The sequence below is a fragment of the Myotis myotis genome, unplaced genomic scaffold (assembly GCF_014108235.1).
Source record: "Myotis myotis isolate mMyoMyo1 unplaced genomic scaffold, mMyoMyo1.p scaffold_m19_p_2, whole genome shotgun sequence".
NCBI classification, from domain to species: domain Eukaryota; kingdom Metazoa; phylum Chordata; class Mammalia; order Chiroptera; family Vespertilionidae; genus Myotis; species Myotis myotis.
In genome coordinates this window covers 13,132,736-13,153,078 of record NW_023416324.1, presented here as the reverse complement: position 1 = coordinate 13,153,078, position 20,343 = coordinate 13,132,736, and the positions used below count along the sequence as shown (strand labels likewise).

Genomic DNA, 20,343 nt, shown 5'->3' with positions numbered 1-20,343 from the left:
AGGGGGAGGGTGGGACGTGTCCTCCCGCCTGCCTCTCCTGCACCTCCCAGGGCCCAGGCACAGGCTCAGCTCGGGCCCTGGTCAGATGGCCCTTGGGATGTCACCAAGCTTCAGTCACGGCCAAGAGGGGCACTGCAGGCCCTTGTCCCAAGGATTCAGCTTCTGCTCACGTGGCACATCTTCCCCTCCCCGCCCCCCAGTATCTGCTGAAAGCCGGGGAGAGCCAGATGAAGCAAGGCCCCGACTTCCTGCAGAGCCTCATCAAGTTCTTCCATGCCCAGCACAAGTAGGTTTCTCCCCATGTCCCCAACCCTAGCCCCATGTTTCTCGCCCCTTAACCCGTCAGGCAGCAGAGAAACAGGCCCAGGCCCAGGGCCTGGCAGACCCCCAAGGACTCTGTATGCCTGTACCTTCTTAGCAATGTTTTCACAGCTCTTCTTTATTGAGCACTCTCCATGAGTCAGGCCCTAAGTACTTGACTCACATGATCTCACTTAATTCCCTCACGCCCCTGTGAGCAGGTATTGTTGTTATCCCCATTTTACAGATGTGAAAACGGAGGCTCAGATTTATTAAGCTCACACAGCTAGTAAACTGGGATCTGGACCCAGACATTCTAACTCCAGAGGGCCTGTTCTTGACCATCAGACTATACTGCCCGGTGATCCTTGGAGCACCTTCTCCCATACTTCGTGTTTCATCTCTCATTTTCATTTCTCTCTGCTCCCTTGTTTGGCTTCGCACCTCTTAGCTTTTTCCAAGATGGCTGGAAGGCTGCTCAGAGCCTGTCCCCCTTCATCGAGAAGCTGGCAGCCTCGGTACATGCAGTAAGTTGGGCCTTACGCTTTGGCATGTGGTCAAGCCCCCTGTCCTTCTGGGAGAATCTGGGTGTGGAAGAGCTGCCCCCTGCCCAGAGAGTGAGGCTCCTGCCCTGCTACGCTGGTCTGGGCTCTGCACCGGGCACATCTGCTGGCTGATGATGGGGGTCTTGCCCTCTCCCATAGCTGCGCCAAGCCCAGGAGGAGGAGCTGCAGAAGCTGACCCAGCTCCGGGACTCCCTCCGAGGGACGCTGCAGCTTGAGAACAGAGAGGTCAGCCCCTGATGCATCCCAGGAGTGCTTTCCCCGCAAGGCACACCCTGTGGGAGGTGAGGGGGGGAGGAAGACTTCTCAGAGTGCCCTGAGGTCTCCTTTCATGTCTGGGGAGCAGGAGAACATGAGCCGGAAGAACTCAGGAGGTGGCTACAGCATCCACCAGCACCAAGGCAACAAGCAATTTGGGACGGAGAAGGTGGGCTTTCTATACAAGAAAAGTGATGGGTAAGTGACTTGGAGAACTTTAAGTAGCTTGACCAAAGCCACACGGGCAGTAAATGTCATGGTTGGAGTTACTGACCAAGGGGACTATTCTTATCACTTGAGGGTTCTTGGACCCTCCACTGTGGCAATGCAAAACCATCACAGTTCTGGGCACGTGAGCTTCTAAAAGCCACGGTTGGTCTTAACTCGAAGAAACATAGCAGCAGCGAACACTGTTTGAGCATTTATGCCCTAGACCAGTGGTTCTCAACCTGTGGGTCGTGACCCCTTTGGTGGTCGAACGACCCTTTCACAGGGGTCGCCTAAGACCATCCTGCATATCAGATATTTACATTACGAGTCATAACAGTAGCAACATTACAGTTATGAAGTAGCAACGAAAATAATTTTATGGTTGGGTCACAACATGAGGAACTGTATTTAAAGGGCCAGAAGGTTGAGAACCACGGCTAGAGAGTCTCCATGCCCTCACTCTTAACCTCTGCAATATTCGGAATATGCCTGGAAATGGAAGTGTTGCCTGTGCCTTCCTCCCTGGGTGTAAAAAAATCAGTCTGGGAAATGCATAGGCCCTTATGGGAAGTGTTCATGTTACTACTTTCTTTCTTTTTAAACATTTAACCACCTTTATTTATTTATTTTTTGTTTGTTTTTGTTAATCCTCACCCAAGGATATTTTTCCATTGATTTTTAGAGAGTGGAAGAGAGAGGGAAAGACAGAAACATCGATGTGAAAGAAACACATTGATTGGTTGCCTCCTGCAGGAGCCCTGACCAGGGCCCGGGCCAGGGAGGAGCCTGCAACCAAGGCACATGCCCTTAATGGGAATTGAACCCAGGACCTTTTGGTCCACAGGCTGATACTCTATCCACTGAGCCAAACTGGCCAGGGCCCTGTTACTACTTTCAAATCAGTTTTTTTTTTTTAATATATTTTATTGATATTTTACAGAGAGGAAGGGAGAAGGATAGAGAGCCAGAAACATCGATCAGCTGCCTCCTGCACATCTCCCACTGGGAATGTGCCCGCAACCCAGGCACACGCCCTTAACCGGAATCGAACCCGGGACCCCCCAGTCCGCAAGCCAACGCTCTATCCACTGAGCCAAACCGGTTTCGGCTCAAATCAGTTTTTATCAGAAAAGAATAGCTCTGTTAAACCAATTAATATCTACGGAAGTGTTAAGTAGCTCTGGAGCATGGATTTGCTAATTGTATTTTTAGCGTCTCAATATTCATGTTGCTTTGTGTTTAACCATCATTCACCTGTTGCGGTCAAGAGCCTGTCCCTCCTCTCACATAAGGTTGGGACTGTGTCTTCTCCGTCAGAGTAGAGGCGCTCAGTATGGTCACGTGCCCCCTTCAGAATAAGGATTCCCAGAGAGTGCGGCTGCTTCCCCCATCAGACCGGGAGCTTCTTATGGACAGAACTGCGTCTCCTCCTTCAGGAAACCTGGTCCAGGACTCTGTTTTTCTGCTACAGGGGACTTAGGTGTGAGCCTTGGGTCATTGTCTCTCTATCCTCTGGATCCTAGAATTCGAAGAGTCTGGCAGAAAAGGAAGTGTGGAGTCAAGTATGGCTGCCTGACCATCTCACACAGCATGGTGAGGCCGGGAGGGGTGGGGTCTCAGAACACCATGGGTCCTTTCTCCCCTCGGTGTTCTGAGCAGACAAGTGCCAAACCCTCCCCTCTGAGACCTGGATCCAGGTTCCTGGACATGCCCTTTGGCGGGAAGGATGGGACCCAAAGCTCCCAGCCTGGTGTTGGCCCACACTCCACGACCTGGAGGTGCTGGGAGAGGGGACACATAAACAGGAACAGGATTATGCCCATTTAACAGATTGAGAAACGGGCCTACGAGTTTGGGAGACCCAGAGGGTAGCATGTACATCCTCCGCCCCCAACTTCCCACAGATAAACCGGCCCCCAGTGAAGCTGACCCTGCTGACGTGCCAAGTGAGGCCAAACCCCGAGGAGAAAAAGTGCTTTGACCTGGTGACTCGTGAGTAGTCCCGGCCCCTTCCCCACACTGCCGCAGGCTCCTCTAAGAGACCTGTCAGCCACCAGGAGGCTGAGCCAGGGCCCGTGCCCAGTTCCACATGTTTGTCAAACAGCCACTGCTGCAGGCAGAAGACTCCCTACGCCCTGGACACTCTGTAAAGCATATTTGAGTGGATTTGGAGGGGTGGATTTTAGAATTATTAGTACTTTGGAGCCTTTGATGCCAGGCTTTCCTGGGGCAGGCGTAGGCTGAGAAAAGCCTAGTCTCATCCTTAGGGAGCCCTCTCTGGCAGGGGTGTGATTGGGGACCCAAGAATGTAAGAAGAGGGGGGGTGTCCAGAAGAGAGGAGCAGATATAGCATTGTCAAAGATTAAAGAGAGGAAGGCCTGCCCTGCTCTGGGCAATCAGGAAGGCTGCTTGGAGGAGGCAGCACTTGACATTAGCCTTGAAGGACACAGGAGGTAGAGTTTGGGGAGGGCATTTCAGGGGACAGGATTGGCATGAGGAAAAGCATAAAAACAGGAGCGTGGGTCTGGCCAGTTTAGCCAGAATGTGGGGTTCACATAGGCGTCGTAGGAGATGAGGCCTAGGAATGCCTCTTAAAGGTTTGGATCTTGTTTCCTGGCAGTAGGGAGCCAAGGGGGGCCTTGGGTCAGGGGAGTGGTGTGGTTAGAGCAGAGTCTTAGGCAACAACAATCTGGCAGTTGGTACCGGCTGTGGGGAGCAGAAGAGATGGAGAGCAGGGAGACCAGATAGAGGGCCGAGGGGCAGGTGGGGTGGTGGCAGTGGGTTCAGAGGAGACTGCCTCTGAGCTGTGTGGGGGCCTGTGCCCTCGAATACCTCCCCTGACCTGGAACCCCAACTGCCCACTGAGAGCCTTGCTGGGATCCTACTTTGGAGGTGATTTCTGAGAAACTGCCCCCTCTGCTGGCCACTGCCATCACTTGCCCACTCCTAGCTTGGCAGAGCCTGGCCTCAGGGACAACAGCTCAGTCTGGATCCAGTGGTTCGGGTGAGGGCACCCTGGGGCCAGGGAAGGCCAGACACCTCCTCTCCCAACAGACAACAGGACGTACCACTTCCAGGCGGAGGACGAACATGAGTGTGAGGCGTGAGTGCTCCCCCACGACCAGCCTGGGGGTGGGAGCAGGGGAGCCTGGTGGGCAGGACCCCAGGCCAGGGGTGTCATCCCCACGCCCCCATGCACTCTCCGCAGGTGGGTGTCAGTGCTGCAGAACAGCAAGGACGAAGCTTTGAGCAGTGCCTTCCAGGGGGAGCCCGGTGGCATCCCGGGGCCCTGGGGGGCCGCCGGGCTGGACGGGGAGCTCCAGGACCTCACCAAGCTCCTCATCGCCGAAGTGAAGAGCAGGCCCGGCAACGGCCAGTGCTGCGACTGCGGGGCTGCAGGTCCGGCGGTGGGGCCACCCCCAGGAGGGAGGTGGGAGTGGAGGGAGGGGCCGCACCTCCAGGAACGAGCTGCTCTCCTTCGCAGACCCCACGTGGCTCAGCACCAACCTGGGCGTGCTCACCTGCATCCAGTGTTCGGGCGTCCACCGGGAGCTGGGCGTGCGCTTCTCGCGCATCCAGTCCCTCACCTTGGACCTGCTGTGCCCCTCGGAGTTGTTGGTGAGAGTGGATTCCAGGCGTGGTTTGATCAAGAGGCGGGCTTGGGCACAGTGGCTCAGCCAGAGCTTGGGGAGGGGAGGGGGGTGCCTGGAGGGGGAGGAGGGGAAGGTGACAGTCAGGGCTGGGCCTCTGAGGGCTCAGTCCTCCAGGGGGCGCCATCCTAACCACCCCGTCTTACTTTCCTGTGACTCCAGCTGGCCTTGAACATCGGGAACACGCGCTTCAATGAAGTCATGGAAGCCCAGCTGCCCTCACATGGCGGCCCTAAACCGTCAGCTGACAGTGACATGTAAGGGGACCCTCAGATGGAGGGCATCCTGGCTGGGGATTCCGCTTCCCCAGCTCCCCAGGTCTCAGAAAGATCTTGGACGGGAAGTCTGGGGAGAGGGGAGCCTCAGGTCTGGGAGAGTCCAGGACAGGTTCTCGGAGATCTGTGTCTCCTGTGGGAGGGCGCCAGGGGTCAGCTGGGTGGGAAGGGCTAACTGAGGTCCTGCATGTGGTTGTCCTTGGCAGGAGTGCCCGCAGGGACTATATCGTGGCCAAGTATGTGGAACACAGGTTTGCCCGGCGGTCCACACCCGAGCCTCAGAGGCTCTGGATGGCCATTTGCAACCAGGACCTCCTCTCTGTGCTGGAGGCCTTCGCTAATGGGCAGGACTTCGGGCAGCTGCTGCCAGGGCCTGAGGGGCAGGTGAGAACCCCCTCCAGGGACCACTTATAACCCACCCGCACGTACATATGCCCCAGGCCTCCAGGAGCAGCTATCACGCCCCTCTGCCCACCTCTGACATCTGCTCAAACCTCACCCATCAGAGAGGTAAAAAGGAAAGAGCGCATGTTCAGTCAAGCAGACCCGAGCCAGAATCCGGGCCCTGTCTTTCCCTAGCTGTGTGGTCCAGAGCGGGTTGCTTAACTTCTCTGAGAAAGAGATGAGAAAATGATAGCACCCACGTTGAAATGAGAATTGTCGTGTGAGTAAAGGGCCTACTGCATAATACTAGCATGTGTGCAGTAAATTGTTAGTATCTCTATTTTTCTTGAGTACCTTTGGAAATGGATAAAGGCGGGTCATATTAGAGCAGGGAAGGCCGCTGTATGGCATTTCCAATAACAAACATCATATGAACGGGGAGTCGGGGGGAGAATAGCAGAGACATTTGAAAGATTAAATCAACAGGAGTTGCTGAACATCAAAAATTGGGTGGCATATCTTTGAGCGGCCTGATGCCTCTGTAGGCTGTCCAGCGGGCAGGAAAGCGCCATGTGACGGGGAGGTAAGCACCTGGAACAGCCCCTGAGTGACAGCGGAAACATGAGGTTCGCCGAGGTCCTGGTGGCAGTGAGAGGAACAAAGAGAGGAGCCCAGGGCCAAGAACCAAGTTAGGGAAACGTCTGCTATTGGTGGCAAGAGGAGCCAGAGCCCCTGAAGGAAGAGATGTCACCCTCCTCTCAAACATGTTGCCCGTTCAGGCTCATCTCTCAAGGGTTCTGGCAGCCTCATATCTGGAGGTGTCAGGGGACAGCAGGAATTCAAGGGGGTGATATTGGGGTGGGGGCAGGTGAACCGGGGAAACTCAGAGGAGTGGATGTGTATTTAGGCACCTGGAGAGCTCGCCCTGCACTTGGCTGTCAGAGTCGCCAACCAGGCCTCCCTGCCCCTGGTGGATTTCATCATTCAGAATGGGTGAGAACCTCCTTGCCTGTCTGTCCATGGCCTCACACTGCCCCTGGCCTTGCTCTCCTCCCTCCCCTCCCTCCTCTCCTCTTCCTCTTCCTCTTTTTCCCCCTGACATTGACCCCTCACCTATCTATTCCCCTTCCTTCTCCCTGACCATACCTCCCCAGCGGTCACCTGGATGCCAAGGCTGCTGATGGGAACAGTGCCCTGCACTATGCTGCTCTCTACAACCAACCTGACTGCCTCAAGCTGCTGCTTAAAGGGAGAGCTTCGGTTGGCCCAGGTGGGGCTCAAACACCTCCTCCATCAGACTCCCACCCGTGACTCCCCCTCATGTGGGACCCCCTGCCTTTTTCCCAGACAGAGAGCACTGGCTATGAGCATGGACTTCACCGTCCAACTTGGGTCCTAATCCTGGCTTGCCTCTGACCATCTGTGTGACTGTGGGGTTTGTCCATTCAGTTCTTGAGCCTCAGTTTCCTCATCTGTAAAATGGGAATAATACCACGGACCTAGTAGGCCTGCTAAGAAGGTAAAATAAAATACAGTGGGGCCTTGACTTAAGAGTTTAATTCGTTCCGAGACCGAGCTCGTTAAGGAGCTCGTTAACTCAAATTACTCTGTCAACTCAATGCAAAAAATCGGAGGAAAGACAGCTGGTATCTCAAAAAATTCGTTAGTCGGGGACACTCTTAAGTCAAGGCCCCACTGTATTGTTTCTGAAAGTACCTAACCAAACAAATAATGAGTTGCACCTGAATTATAGTGATTCTAATGGCCACCATTTACTGCTTGACATGTGCCTGGCAATGTGCCAAGTGCTCCACACATATTAACTCATTTAATTTTCACAACACCTGGTCAGGTAGTTGTAAGTATCATACTCATTTTATAGATGAGAAAATTAAGGCCCAAGGTCACTCAGCCAGGAGGTAGCAGAGCCAGGATTCAAACTCAGACAATTTGATTCCAGTGGCCCATCTTAACCACTAAACCAGTGGTTCTCAACCTTGGCTGCACATTAGAATCACCTGGGAATCTTTTTTAAATCCTGATTTCTGGGCCTCATCCGCCGGAAATTCTGTTTCTTTGTTATGGGGTGGGGCCACAACACTAGTAACAAAGAAACAGAACTTCCAGAGGCTGAGGCCCAGAAATCAGGATTTTAAAAAGATTCCCAGGTGATTCTAACGTGCAGCCAAGGTTGAGAACCACTGCTCTAAGCTATCAGGCGACTTTGACCCTGACTAAAACTCCTGACTTGACCCCTCACAGTGAATGAGGAAGGAGAAACAGCTCTGGACATAGCCAGGAAGAAGCAACACAAGGAGTGTGAGGAGCTGGTAAGGTCTAGGGAAGGAGGGGTACCCTGACCCTTCCTCTCTCTCCTCTGAGCCCAGACCCTCTGAACTGCCAAGGCTTTGTTTTGGCAGCTGGAACAGGCCAAGGCTGGGACCCTGGCCTTCCCTCTGCACGTGCACTACTCCTGGGGAGTCTCCACAGAGCCCGGCTCTGACAGCGAGGAGGATGAGGAAGAGAAGGTGAGTCCTAGCCCCTGCCTCTCAGACCGTTAGAACCAGATTGGACCTCGTGTGGGGAGGGGCAGGGTGAACTGGAGAAACCAGGCTGTACTCCCTCCAACACTTCTGTCCCAGCAGCACTGTCCTCTGAAGCCCCCGGCCCAGGTCCACTGGGCCAGTGGGAGGATGGACATCAGCAACAAGACCTATGAGACCATCACCAACCTGGGATCAGCTGCCCCTCAGAGCCAGAGTGAGGATTGCCCCCCACCCTTACCGGTCAAAAACCCTTCTCGGACCATGGTCCAAGGCCGTGCAGGACATACCAGTGGAGGTATGGTTGGCTGCCCAGAAAAATGCTCATTGTGCCATTCATTGAGGGCCTACTGTGTGCAGGGGCACTGAGCTTACAGTACATATGTTAGTCCATATCATCCTCACTGTCATCTGACAGGTTGGGGTTATCATCTCCCCCTTATAAGTACAGGAACAGAGATGTTCAGTAAACTACCCAAGACCCCACAGCTAAGTCCCTTGTGTGGTATTCAAACCCAGGCCTGTTTTATTCCAAATCTGTCAATGTTTCACTTAAATGAAAACAGAAAGACGCATTTATTGAGCATCTACTATGTCTTGAGGCCTTTGGGGCTACTGAGACACAGTCCAGTGGGGGAGATAAAAACAAATGCAGTCCCTTATAATATAAGGCACAATGTGCTATGGAATGTAAATCCCGAAGGACAGGGACTTTGAGTGTTTTGCTGACTATTTCTCCAGCACCTGGCACAGTGCCTGGCTGTTCTCAAGAACTATTTGTTGAATGAATGGACAGGCTTGTTCTGGGAGTTCAGGGAGGGAGAGAGCACGTCCTGTTGGGACTGGAGGGTGGCTTAGGAAGGCTTCCTGGTGGGGATGGCCTCTGAGCTGAGCCTGAGGGATGAGCAGGAAAGCCCAGACCGAGGAGAAGGTGTAAGCAGAAGCAAAGCCAGCCCTGGCTGTTGTGAATGAATGCTGTGGTGAAGAAGACTGCCGTATGATGGGGGAGAGTTGAGGGACAGTGCTATAGAGACAGATGGGGGGTGAGGAATGGGAGATCCTAGAGGCCAAAGACTACTTTGAAATTGAGCAGAATAAGAGATAAATGCAGGCTTTATCACTTCTGATTCCAGATCATCCCGGAGTCCCCAGCCTGAGCTCAGAGCCCCCTGGGGCCCCCGAGAGCCAGAACAGTCCAACGTCCTCCTCCTCTAGCCTTACAAGTCCAGTGGAACTTGGGGGTACCAACCAAACGCCACCCAGCTCTGAAGAGGGTCTCTGTGAGCCCCCAGGCACCTCCCGACCCAGCCTGACATCTGGAACCACAGCCCCCGTCAGATTCAGGTTGGTGAGAGCCCAGCTGTGCAACCCAGACAAGTGTCCTGACCTCTCTGAGCATCCATTTATTTCCCCATCTCTGCACTGTGTCTGCCTGAAGACTGGGATACCTTCCAGCTCTGAGGCCCATGACTAACACAGAAGTGCTAGAGCTTAAATGGAGGGTGATTGGACCGCTCTCCCCTTTACACACCTGCTCCTGGGATGTTGATTAAAAATCTGGGGCGCAGTCCTAGCCGGTTTGGCTCAGTGGATAGAGCATAGGCCTGTGGACTGAAGGGTCCTAGGTTTGATTCCAGTCAAGGGCACATGCCCTGGGTTGTGGGCTTGATCCCCAGTGGGCGGCGTGCAGGAGGCAGCCAATCAATGATTCTCTCTCATCATTGATGTTTCTATCTCTCCCTCTTCCTTCTTCTCTGAAATCAATAAAAATATATTTAAAAAAAAAAAATCTGGGATGCAGACTGCTGAAGCTGGAGTGGAGAAGGTGGGAACCTGTGTGGCTTGTTCTGGAGGCTGTCTGTGGGGCATTCGCTCTGTCCCTGCCTTCAACCCAGGATCCAGTCCTCTCTTCCTTACAAACTCTTCCAGTTCGGAGTGTGGGGAATAGACAGGGAAATCGCCAGAGCTCTCTGGAGGCCAGGGGCCTCGTGGACTCTAAGCCCCAGCCTCACTCCACACCTGAGCCCTTTCTCTCTGCTCTGGGGGGCTCTCTGGGCATGGGGGTCACATTGGCCTCTCCCTGCTTTCCAGCTCCGAGAGCACTCGTTCCTACCGGCGGGGGGCACCAGAACCTGGAAGACTGTCCCTCAGCCATGCGGCCTCCACCCAGAAGGAACATGCTGGTAGGTAGGAGCTCAGGACTGTGGTTGGAGGGGAGATGGCAGAGTACCTGGGGGGCAGAGTTGGTCAAGAGTGGGTGTATTGGGGTGGGACACCTCTCCCCAGGATCGGGGTACACAGTTTGGCCATTCCCTGTCCTGGTGCTCCACCTTCCCCACTCCAGCCCAGGATGGGTGAGGCTGGGGGAACCCAGGCCTTGAGGGATGGCAGAGGTGACGAGGCCCAAGCTCCGGCTGCTCCCGGGAGAGGATGAGCACAGCTGTGTCAGCCAGGCTGGTTGCTCCCCTGCAGTTGCAGGATTAGGGTGCCTGCGCACCAGTCCTCGGGTTGCCTGACTCTCCCCTTGTGCAGGAGTCTCCTGGAATCTGCTGAGACTGGCGGCTCCCAGGCATAGGGGATGTGCATATATTTAGTTGCGGAACCTGGGAGTGGCCTAGGACAGGGCCAGTAGCTTTGGGAAGGAAGCCTCCTCTCTTCCTTGTTCCCCTGGGAAGTCCTCGGGGATGGTGTTGTTTCTGTGTGGGGGGTGGAGGAAGGCAGGGACAGGAGCTGGGTCTCTCTGGGGAATTGTCATCCTCAGTCCACCAAAGCCAGGCGCCAGATACCAATCTGTGTCCACAACCAGGTACCCATCCCTCAGCCTGGCGCTGACGCCTGTTGTTGAAGCACAGATGATAAGAGCCCCAGCTTTAGAGTGAGGAGACTTGGGCAAGTGGCTTCACTTCTTCAAGCCTCAGTTTCATCGTCTGTAAAATGGGGATACTTTCATCTACCCCCATATTATGATATAATGTCATCCCCATAAGACGTTTGTGAAACTGAGTGAGATAAACAGCTGGCATATAATAAGTGCTTTATTTTTTTTTAATTAAATCTTTATTGTTCAGATTATTACATTTGTTCCTCTTTTTTCCCCCCCATAACTCCCCTCCTCCCAGTTCCCGCCCCACCCTCCGCCCTCACTCCCCACCCACTGTCCTCATCCATAGGTGCATGATTTTTGTCCAGTCTCTTCCCGCATCTCCCACACCCTTTTCCCCCCCAAGAATAGTCAGTCCATTCCCTTTCTATGTCCCTGATTCTATTATAATCACCAGTTCATTCTGTTCATCAGATTATTTATTCACTTGATTCTTAGATTCACTTGTTGATAGATGCATATTTGTTGTTCATAATTTGTATCTTTACCTTTTTCTTCCTCTTCCTCTTCTTAAAGGATACCTTTCAGCATTTCATATAATCCTGGTTTGGTGGTGATGAACTCCTTTAGCTTTTCCTTATCTGTGAAGCTCTTTATCTGACCTTCAATTCTGAATGATAGCTTTGCTGGATAAAGTAATCTTGGTTGTAGGTTCTTGGTATTCATCACTTTGAATATTTCTTGCCACTCCCTTCTGGCCTGCAAAGTTTCTGTTGAGAAATCAGCTGACAGTCGTATGGGTATTCCCTTGTAGGTAACTGAGTTTCTTTCTCTTGCTGTTTTTAAGATTCTCTCTTTATCTTTTGCTCTTGGCATTTTAATTATGATGTGTCTTGGTGTGGTCCTCTTTGGATTCCTTTTGTTTGGGGTTCTCCGAGCTTCTTGGACCTGTAAGTCCATTTCTTTCACCAGGTGGGGGAAGTTTTCTGTCATTATTTCTTCAAATAGGTTTTCAATATCTTGCTCTCTCTCATCTTCTGGCACCCCTATAATTCTGATGTTGGTACGCTTGAAGCTGTCCCAGAGGCTCCTTACACTATCCTCGCATTTTTGGATTCTTTTTTCATTTTGCTTTTCCGGTTGGGTGTTTTTTGCTTCCTCGCATTTCAAATCATTGACTTGATTCTTGCGCTCCTCTGGTCTGCTGTCGGGAGTCTGTATAATATTCGTTATTTCAGTCCATGTATGCTTAATTTCTAGTTGGTTCCCCAATATAACATCGAGGGTCTCATTAGTTTTCTTGTAGATCTCATTAAGTTTATCGGCGGCTTCTAAACAGTTCTTGAGAGACCTTAAAAGTGTGGTTCTGAACTCTATATCTTCCATTGACAATTTTGTCCTGTTTCTTTGTCTCCGCATTTTGTTATGCTTCCTTGGTGCACCCCCTAGTGGTCTTTGTTCGCAGTCTTGAGAGCTTGTTTGGAGGTTCTAGCAGGGGAGCGCAGCTACTCGTATACCCTTGACCGAAGACCAGTCCTCTCCTCGGGGGGGAAGGTCGTCCTCTTCGACCGAGCGCGCAGCTTCGGGAGGGACGCACATGGATCGGTGAGGGAGGAGGGGGACACCCGCCTAGCCAGCCAGATCAGCCGAATCAACCCTGGCGATCAATGGGGTGACAGATGTCGCAGCCAGATCGCCCTCACATCCAGCAGTCTTATAGTTAAACCTTGATTGTTGTAGCTAATACCAGGGAGGGTTTGACCTCCAGGCCAAGTGGCTATGAGAATCAGCTGTGTCTGCAGTGAGAGAACTTCTGTCCTCTAGGGAGGTGCTAATCTAGCCTTTGCCTGAGGCTATGCGGCAAATGCCTGTGTGCAGGGCTTGGGTGGGGCGGGTCGCACAGGATCAACAGGGTGGGCCGGAGAGAGCAGTTATGGCGGCTCTCAGTCCTGTCCCCAGGGACTCTGCCTCTCTGAGTCCCAGCACCCGCTGCAAAGCTCGGAGAGAAAGTTGCACCCGCTCTGACCGAAGCCAGACAGTCCCGCTTCTCCCGTTTGAGTCTGGGTCCCTAAAGACTCGCCTGTATCTGGAGCTCAGAGTCTGCGACTCCCTCCCGATTGAAAACGCCAACCACGCCCTCCGCCGCCAGCCCGCTCCGCGCACTCTGCATCTCAGAATTTGACTTCAGCCCTGTGCCTCCTCTGAGTGTCCATATGCGTTTCTCTTTCCTCCTAGTTGTAGGACTTCCACTCAGCCAGCGTTCCTGTGGTTCTGGGTGATGTCCGTTCCGTTTTTTAGTTTCACTTTTGAAGTAGTTGTTCAAGGCAGCAAACTCTGGCGTTAACCTATGCCGCCATCTTGGTTCTCCTAGTGTCTTATTAAGTGCTTTAAAAATGTCAATTTTCATCCTTCTCTCCCCAGGTTGGCTTCACTGAAGGAGAAGGCTCAAGAACTGGGGTTCTCCCAGCAAGTTCTGTGCTGCTTTTGCAAGACTAGCTCCTTGCTGGCCCGTGCATGCCTGAACCACCCTCATGCTGGACCCCAATGTTCAGAGCTAGGACTTGAGGCCACAAGACTAAGGAGCTGAGGTGTTCACTTCCTTGGGTCGTGCTGTCTCTGTCACTGTGACCCTGTGGCTGGCCTTCATCCCTCCATGGGCCCATGCCCCTGCCAAGGATGCTGGGCCCTTCCATGTTAGGGCTGGTGGTGGTTCTTTCCCCTCTATCTCATTGCTCCCCAGGTTGAGGGAGCCCTGTGGCTGGATCTGAGTGCTCCCAGCTGCTTCAGCTGCAGAACCCTCACTCCCTCATCAGACCAGGACTGTTTCTTCCGTCAGCCTGAGGTTCCACAAGAGTAGGACCAGACTGCCTTCATCATTCTCCAGACCAGGGATTCTGCCAGACTAGGGACCATCTCCTCATCCATTCATTAGTGTTTCTTCGCTGAGTTCTGGCTCTATGTCCAGACCTGTACTAGGTACTACAGATGCCACGTGACTAAGACAAGGGTCCTGCAGATGTGGTCCCTTGCTGGGAAGCTGGTCCCAAGGGTTGAGCTTGGGAATGGGCCAGGGCAGATGTTCTGGCTCGAGGGGCAGACTGACCACTGACCATGTGTGACTTGGCAGTTGCCTACAGCCCATCCATTCTGGTTGGTCAATGTCCATGCCGTACTTTCAGTTAAGTAGCCTGATTATCACTCCCTTTGAGGGATAGCACAGCCTTCTGGGGGACCTCTACTACATCCCCAGTCAAGAAGCAGACTGCCCCCTCTCCTTGACTTAGCAGGGAAGAAAGGGATGGCCCTAGATGGTGAGTCCTCACTTCTCTCCTCTTTCTCTTGGTCAACTCAGGAGCCTTCCCGTCTCAGGGAAGGAAAGGGTCACAAAAGGAGAAAGGAGAGAGAGAGAAATGAAACAGGAGGGCAGAGACTTGACATTTCTGCTCCCCAGTGCCAGAAATTCCATCCTGACTTTCAGCCCCATGTGAGCAAACACCTAAGCCATCACCAGTCTCTAACACCTCAGCTTTAGAGTCGCTGATGAGCCAGGCCAAACGGGAGGCCAGAGGGTGCCAGTGGCCAACACAGCAGCCTGGCCTGGAGGCTGGGCTGTATGCCCTGGGGACCTGGCTGCTCTGTGACCCACAGGAACAAAGCCATCTGCTGAGCCCCCAGTGTCTGGTTTTGTTCATCTCTGACTTCATCTCTGAATTGTTCTTTCACTTATCTGTAATAAAAAAAAAATTTCTTTTTTAGTAAACCCCTGGTGGTTTTGTTTATGTGATCTGAAGATCAATAGGGAAGGAGAAGAAATCTTAGGATTTGAAATTCTTTCTCTGGGCCCCGTAAGGGAGACAGCCTGGTGCAGAGCAGTGGTTTGCAACCAGGGGCAATTTTGCCCCAAGAGACATTTGGGGATGCAGAGATTTTTGTATTGCTCCCAGTGGGATGGTGCTACTGGCACCTAGTGGCTAGGGGTCAGGGATGCTGCTAAACATGCTACAATACACAGGTCATCCCCTCACAGCAATGACTTACCCAGTCCAAAGTGTTAACCGTGCCACGATTGACAAACCCTGGTGTGGAGGAAAGACCACTGGACCAGGAGTGAGGACACCTGCAGTTTAGCTCTGCCCCGTTCTTGTCTCCATTTGGTTGCCCCTGAGACAGGTATTTGTGGGCAAGTAGTTTACTTGTGAGGTGATCCCAGGAAGTGAAACAGAAAGAAGGTCAAGAAGCAAAAAGGGTGTGTTACCAAAGTGCTATCACTGTATCTAGGTTACCTTATTGGGGAACCTTTGAGACCATATAGATTAGAACACGCCTTCAAGTTGTCCCACTGAGTGAAGAAATCAGTGTTTTTACCACAAACTCTGGTCTCTTATTGGTTGGGCAGGTCCTTACTGGAGGTGTTCATTCCCAAGCTCTTCCAGTCTGCCCCAAGCCCTCAGTCAGGGAGAAGTGGGAAGATGTCAGAGTTTGTCCAGGAATTGCCTGCAGGCAACCTCCGGGGAGGACAGGTAGGCAGAGAGAATATGTTGGGTACCAAGAGTGTCTGAAACAGTTGAACCTGGGCCTCCCTGGGCCTCAGTCTTCCCATCAGTACAATGAAGGGGTTGGACTCATTTTCTAAGGGTCTTCTGAGCCCTGATGATGTAAGAGTCTTGACTTTTTTTAAAATATATATATTTTACTGATTTTTTACAGAGAGGAAGGGAGAGGGAGAGTCAGAAACATCTATGAGAGAGAAACATTGATCAGCTGCCTCCTGCACACCCCCTACTGGGGATGTGCCCGCAACCAAGGTACGTGCCCTTGACCGGAATCGAACCTGGGACTCCTCGGTCTACAGACTGATGCTCTATCCACTGAGCCAAACCAGTCAGGGCTTACTTTTTTTTGTTGTTGTTGTCATATAACTCAGAGTGAGAACTGGTGGAAATTTGAGAAAAATGAAACTTGTTTGTTCTTTTTGTTTTGTTATCAAATGATCTTTAATTAAAATATTTCCTTTGTAGTTCTTAACTAGCTGAGCATTCTACTGCACTACTGTTGATGTCATCTGTGATGTCATGAGGATGGCAGCATTGCAGCCCACAGACTAGGCTGGCCCCAGGCCTCTTTAATGGTTCCAGAGAGTTCTCTAGCTAAAGATAGGTGACACCTCTGTTGGGCAATGTTGACGATCTCATCAAAAGTGATATTTCCACTGTGCTTAATGTTTTTGTTTGTTTTGTTTTTTGCTTCTTTCTGTCTCTTGGAGGTTCTTTGAGGGCTTTGATGATCAAGGCAGAGGCAGAAGGTACTACCTCAATATGGGCCTCTCTATTCTGAATGGTCAGTTTCACTCTAATCCTAAGACCTTTCCAAACACCAGTTGCTTTGGCCAGGTCGTCACTGACCTTTTTTGGAGACAGACCCAGGAGGCCAATCTTGGGGGCCAGGGAAGATGTGGCATCACTTCCGCACCCGTGTGTGGTGGAGGCAACTGGTGTCAGATGAACTCTGATTAGGGCAAGTTTCACCTAAGTCTTCTCCAAGCTGAGGCCCGAAAGCACATTTGTTCTTTCTCTCTCTCTCTCTTTTTTTTAAAATATTTTTTATTGATTTTTTACAAAGAGGAAGGGAGAGGGATAGAGAGTTAGAAACATCGATGAGAGAGAAACATCGATCGGCTGCCTCCTGCACACCCCCTACTGGGGATGTGCCTGCAACCAAGGTACATGCCCTTGGCCGGGAATTGAACCTGGGACCCTTCCGTCCGCAGGCCGAAGCTCTATCCACTGAACCAAACCAGTCAGGGCTGTTCTTTCTCTTTTTAAAGGCAATCCTAAGTAACTATAGACAGCTGTCCCTTCAACCTAGAGGAGCTTGCTTGGGGGTTGGCCAAGAGACCTCCCCAAATCCCAAACCATTAGTCTAACCTTCTAGAAGTAGCCTACAATGCTTTACGTGGTCAGGCCCCAACCATCTCTGATTTTCTGTCTCATTTCTCTCTACACTCCTCTCACCTCCGTGTTGTAGCCACACCAATTTTTCAGTTCCTGCAACCCTGACATGCCAGGTACCCTCCCATCCCTAAGCTTTGCACATTTGAAACTCCAGGAGGATTGCTTCGTTCCTCTCTGGATGCCCAGGGCTAGAACCGCCTGCCACATAGTAAGTGCTCGATAAACTGAATGAATCTTTCTTCTCTTATGTGAACACTCTCTTCGTCTTGCCTCCAACTCCCACTCTGCACTTCTGCCCAAAATTTAAATTTTGTTTCTTCAGAGGAGGTGACACCCCCCCCCCACCCCTCCAATGTGTCCTTAAGGTATCCTCCCCTGCTTGCTGTCCCTCACCCCAGTTGTGGTAATACAGAATTGGCTCTGCCCTTATTTATTGAAGGTGTCTCTTGCCCACAGACGCAATCTCAAGCCTGCTGGGACTGGGTCTGCCTTGGTCATTGCTTGAATGCTCCATACATTTGCTGAATGAATGAAAAACCTCACCCCTTCCTACCTCTATCCCAGGACACACAGCACCAGTTAGAAGCCATAGGAGTCCACACCACGCTGGGGCTGTGCTGGGGCTGGGCTGGGGTTCTCTAAGGTTCTATCAGGAGAGTGTGGGGATTTCACTGAACATCCCAAACCACAACTCCCCACCCTGTGCACACGGCGGACCACTTTTCATGCCTCCCCTCCAGGTCCCTAAGCACGACCCCCCAAGATAATTTTCTGTCCATTAAACTCACTTGTTTAGGAAGAGGCATGGGTCTGCCAGGGATCCTTGGAAAGCCCCTTCCTCAGAGACACGGATGTGTGCACACTGTGGCGGCACAATTCTGTTTGTGTCCTCCTCTGCACCAAGATGAGCCTTCCAGCCTCCATCCCTTGGGAGAGGCAGTGCCCTGACCCTGAATCGAGGGCGCCCGTGCTCCTGGATCACTTAAGAATCTCCCAGGTGCTCCCTCCTCAGAGCAGTCCTGGGACCGGCAGCACCGGACACATCCCTCCAGGACCTTGTTAGAAATGCAAACTCTCACCCTTACAAAATAGTCGGAAACGGGCCTGGATTCCCGTGCGCTCAGGATGTGAGCGAGCCCCGCAGGGCCGGGCGGCGCTGGCTTTAACGGTCATGCCCTAAAATGTGGTCTGAGCGCACCAGGTCGCCTCCCCTTGGGCACAGGCACGGAGCTGGGTTCGCGCGCTCTGAACAGTAACGGTGCAGATACCCGGGGGCCCTGAACTCCGGCCGGAGCTCCCGGGCACACGGGCGCCCTTCTCCCCGCGACAGCCCTTTGTGATTCCGGACGACGGCCTCCCGACTCGCCAGAGAGCTCTCCTCCCCAAACCTCCCATCAGCACCCCCGCCCCAGGCCGGGAGGGGCCGGGGGTGGGGGAGTCCTCTCTCGCAGCCTCGTCCCGCTCCGGAGGCCGGACTGGCCGCCCCGGCAATCTTTGCCCTGACAAGTCCTTGAAATCTATATTTAGTGCACGCCACCCCTCCCCCCCTCGCAGGCCGGCGGGCGGAGAGGGGGACCCCGCCCCCGCCAGACGTGTGTGCCGCGTGTGTTTGCGTCCCGCGCTGGCTGCACGCCCTCCTCCTCCTCCTCCTCCGCGCCTCCCGCCCCCGAGGCCCGGCTGCTGCCCCTGCGCCCCTCGTCCGCCGGGCGTCGTGGGCCGACATGGGCCGGGAAGAGGAGCTGCTGAGAATCGCCAAAAAGCTGGAGAAGATGGTAGCCAGGAAGCACACGGTGAGGCTGCAGAGTTTGGGCCACGGCGTCCCACCCCGGAGGCGCGGCCCGGGGGAACCGGTGGTCCGGGGGACGCGAGCTGGCGGGACGCCGGGGACACGGGCCCGAGGGAGGCGCAGCGGGGCAGGGCTCAGCGCCCCGTGGGGACCGCGGGGCACCTCCGAGTGGGCGTGTGCATGGCCCGGGTGGGCAGAGTTCGGCCCCGAAGACGAGGCTTGTGCATGGACCTCTGGACGCGTGGGGTCCAGGGCCCCGGGGTAGCTTGTGCAGGTCCGGGAAGGCGAGGGAAGAGACTGGGACGTGGAAAAGGACCTTCCGAGGCCCGGGACGGACAACGTGTGCACGGCCAGGGCAGTGGAGGCGACGGCGGGGCGGGTGGAACCCCATCCTGGTGGCCCCCAGAAGCGTCCAGGAAACTTGAGCTCGCGAGGGTGCGGAGCCGCGTCTGCCCCGCACCGGAGCGGTTCTGGAGGGAGGAGTGAAGGGCCACGGGTCCCGCGACCTCACAGTTTCGGGCGCCGGGAGCGGTTCTGTTTGCAGTCTTCCCTTCCCTTGGCCGCGGGGAGGGGCCGGCGCCCGCGGGCGAACAGGTGCGGGGCAGCGCAGCCCTCGGCCCGGGCGGGGGAGGGGCCGCTGGAGGCGGGGCGGTGCGCGCCCCCAGCTTGAGCGGAGCCCGGCGGGGCGGGCGGTCCTACCTGCGGGTCCGGGGCGCACGGGGCGCCAGCCGGCCGACGTGCCGTTAATGTTTGATCCTTCGCGTGATCTTTGCCTCAGGCTGGCGCCGCGGGGTTGCCCGGCCAGAGCAAAGTTGGCCTTCGTGCAGGGAGGATCTGGGCACACCCAGGGAAGGAAAAGGGGGGAGGGTGGCCCTGCGGGCATGCTCCCCGCCCCTCGCCCCTGGCTCCCCATCTCCCCTATCCCAGGGCCTTCCTCTCCCCACTATCGTAGCCGTGTGCTGGAGGCCTCTGTGACCCTAGGAACTCGGGGGAAGGGGTGGACCGTCAAAGAGGGTTTAAAGCAGAGAAAGGAGAGGCGTCGCTGGAACGTGGAGGGTCAGGAAGCCCTAGAGGAGACCTGAGTGGTCATGAGTTGATGTTAATGCCTCCGTGTCTTCGTCTGTGAGAAGAGCTGAGATTGGCTGTGGCGCGCGGGTGAAGAGGTCTGAAACCCTTAGTAGGACTTGGGACGGTGCCAGCCAGGAGTTAGAAAATGAGACCAGCTTCTGCACCGCCCCAGGAAACAGAAACTTACCGAGTGCGGGCAGCTCTCACGCTGACATCCCAGCCTCCGCCCACCCCCACTCCGGATCTTCCAAAGACAGAGACACAAACTAAGCCACAAGTCCACAAGTGGGGGGGGGGGGGGGAAGCACTTTTCCAACTGGGGCAGCAGAGCCCAAACCCCGTCTTCTGAGCTAAACTCCACAGAAAGTAGACAGGTTACCCCAGCCCCGCTCCTTGTTGACCCTGGCTTGAGCCAGGAGACTCTGGGCCTCTGCGGGAGACAGGTGGAGGGGTGGGGGACGGGGAGGTGGGGGGAGGGGGACGGGGGGGGGGGAAGCGTAGGAGACCGGAGAGAAGCAGCTTGGTTGTGAGTAG

General features: G+C 54.1%; 2 protein-coding genes across 3 annotated transcripts in view; both read left to right on the top strand.

Moving 5' to 3' along the window:
• Positions 1–14,764, top strand: part of ASAP3 (ArfGAP with SH3 domain, ankyrin repeat and PH domain 3) — a 49,995-nt gene extending 35,231 nt beyond the window's left edge. The window contains 20 exon segments of the mRNA XM_036349393.1: positions 201–286; positions 752–827; positions 1,005–1,091; positions 1,210–1,319; positions 2,855–2,924; positions 3,236–3,323; positions 4,386–4,434; positions 4,540–4,730; positions 4,816–4,949; positions 5,144–5,238; positions 5,463–5,640; positions 6,548–6,633; positions 6,795–6,910; positions 7,903–7,970; positions 8,061–8,168; positions 8,286–8,481; positions 9,317–9,527; positions 10,275–10,317; positions 10,319–10,366; positions 13,426–14,764. Coding sequence (XP_036205286.1) covers positions 201–286; positions 752–827; positions 1,005–1,091; positions 1,210–1,319; positions 2,855–2,924; positions 3,236–3,323; positions 4,386–4,434; positions 4,540–4,730; positions 4,816–4,949; positions 5,144–5,238; positions 5,463–5,640; positions 6,548–6,633; positions 6,795–6,910; positions 7,903–7,970; positions 8,061–8,168; positions 8,286–8,481; positions 9,317–9,527; positions 10,275–10,317; positions 10,319–10,366; positions 13,426–13,500 — 2,115 coding nt within the window. The 3' untranslated portion in view covers positions 13,501–14,764.
• Positions 14,765–18,523: 3,759 nt separating this feature from the next.
• TCEA3 (transcription elongation factor A3) overlaps positions 18,524–20,343 on the top strand; it is a 56,425-nt gene continuing 54,605 nt past the window's right edge. The window contains exon 1 of one of the 2 annotated variants that reach the window (XM_036350468.1): positions 18,524–18,745. In XM_036350468.1, coding sequence (XP_036206361.1) covers positions 18,677–18,745 — 69 coding nt within the window. In that variant the 5' untranslated portion in view covers positions 18,524–18,676. The remainder of the gene's footprint in view (positions 18,746–20,343) is intronic. The other variant, XM_036350467.1, reaches the window with a different exon arrangement.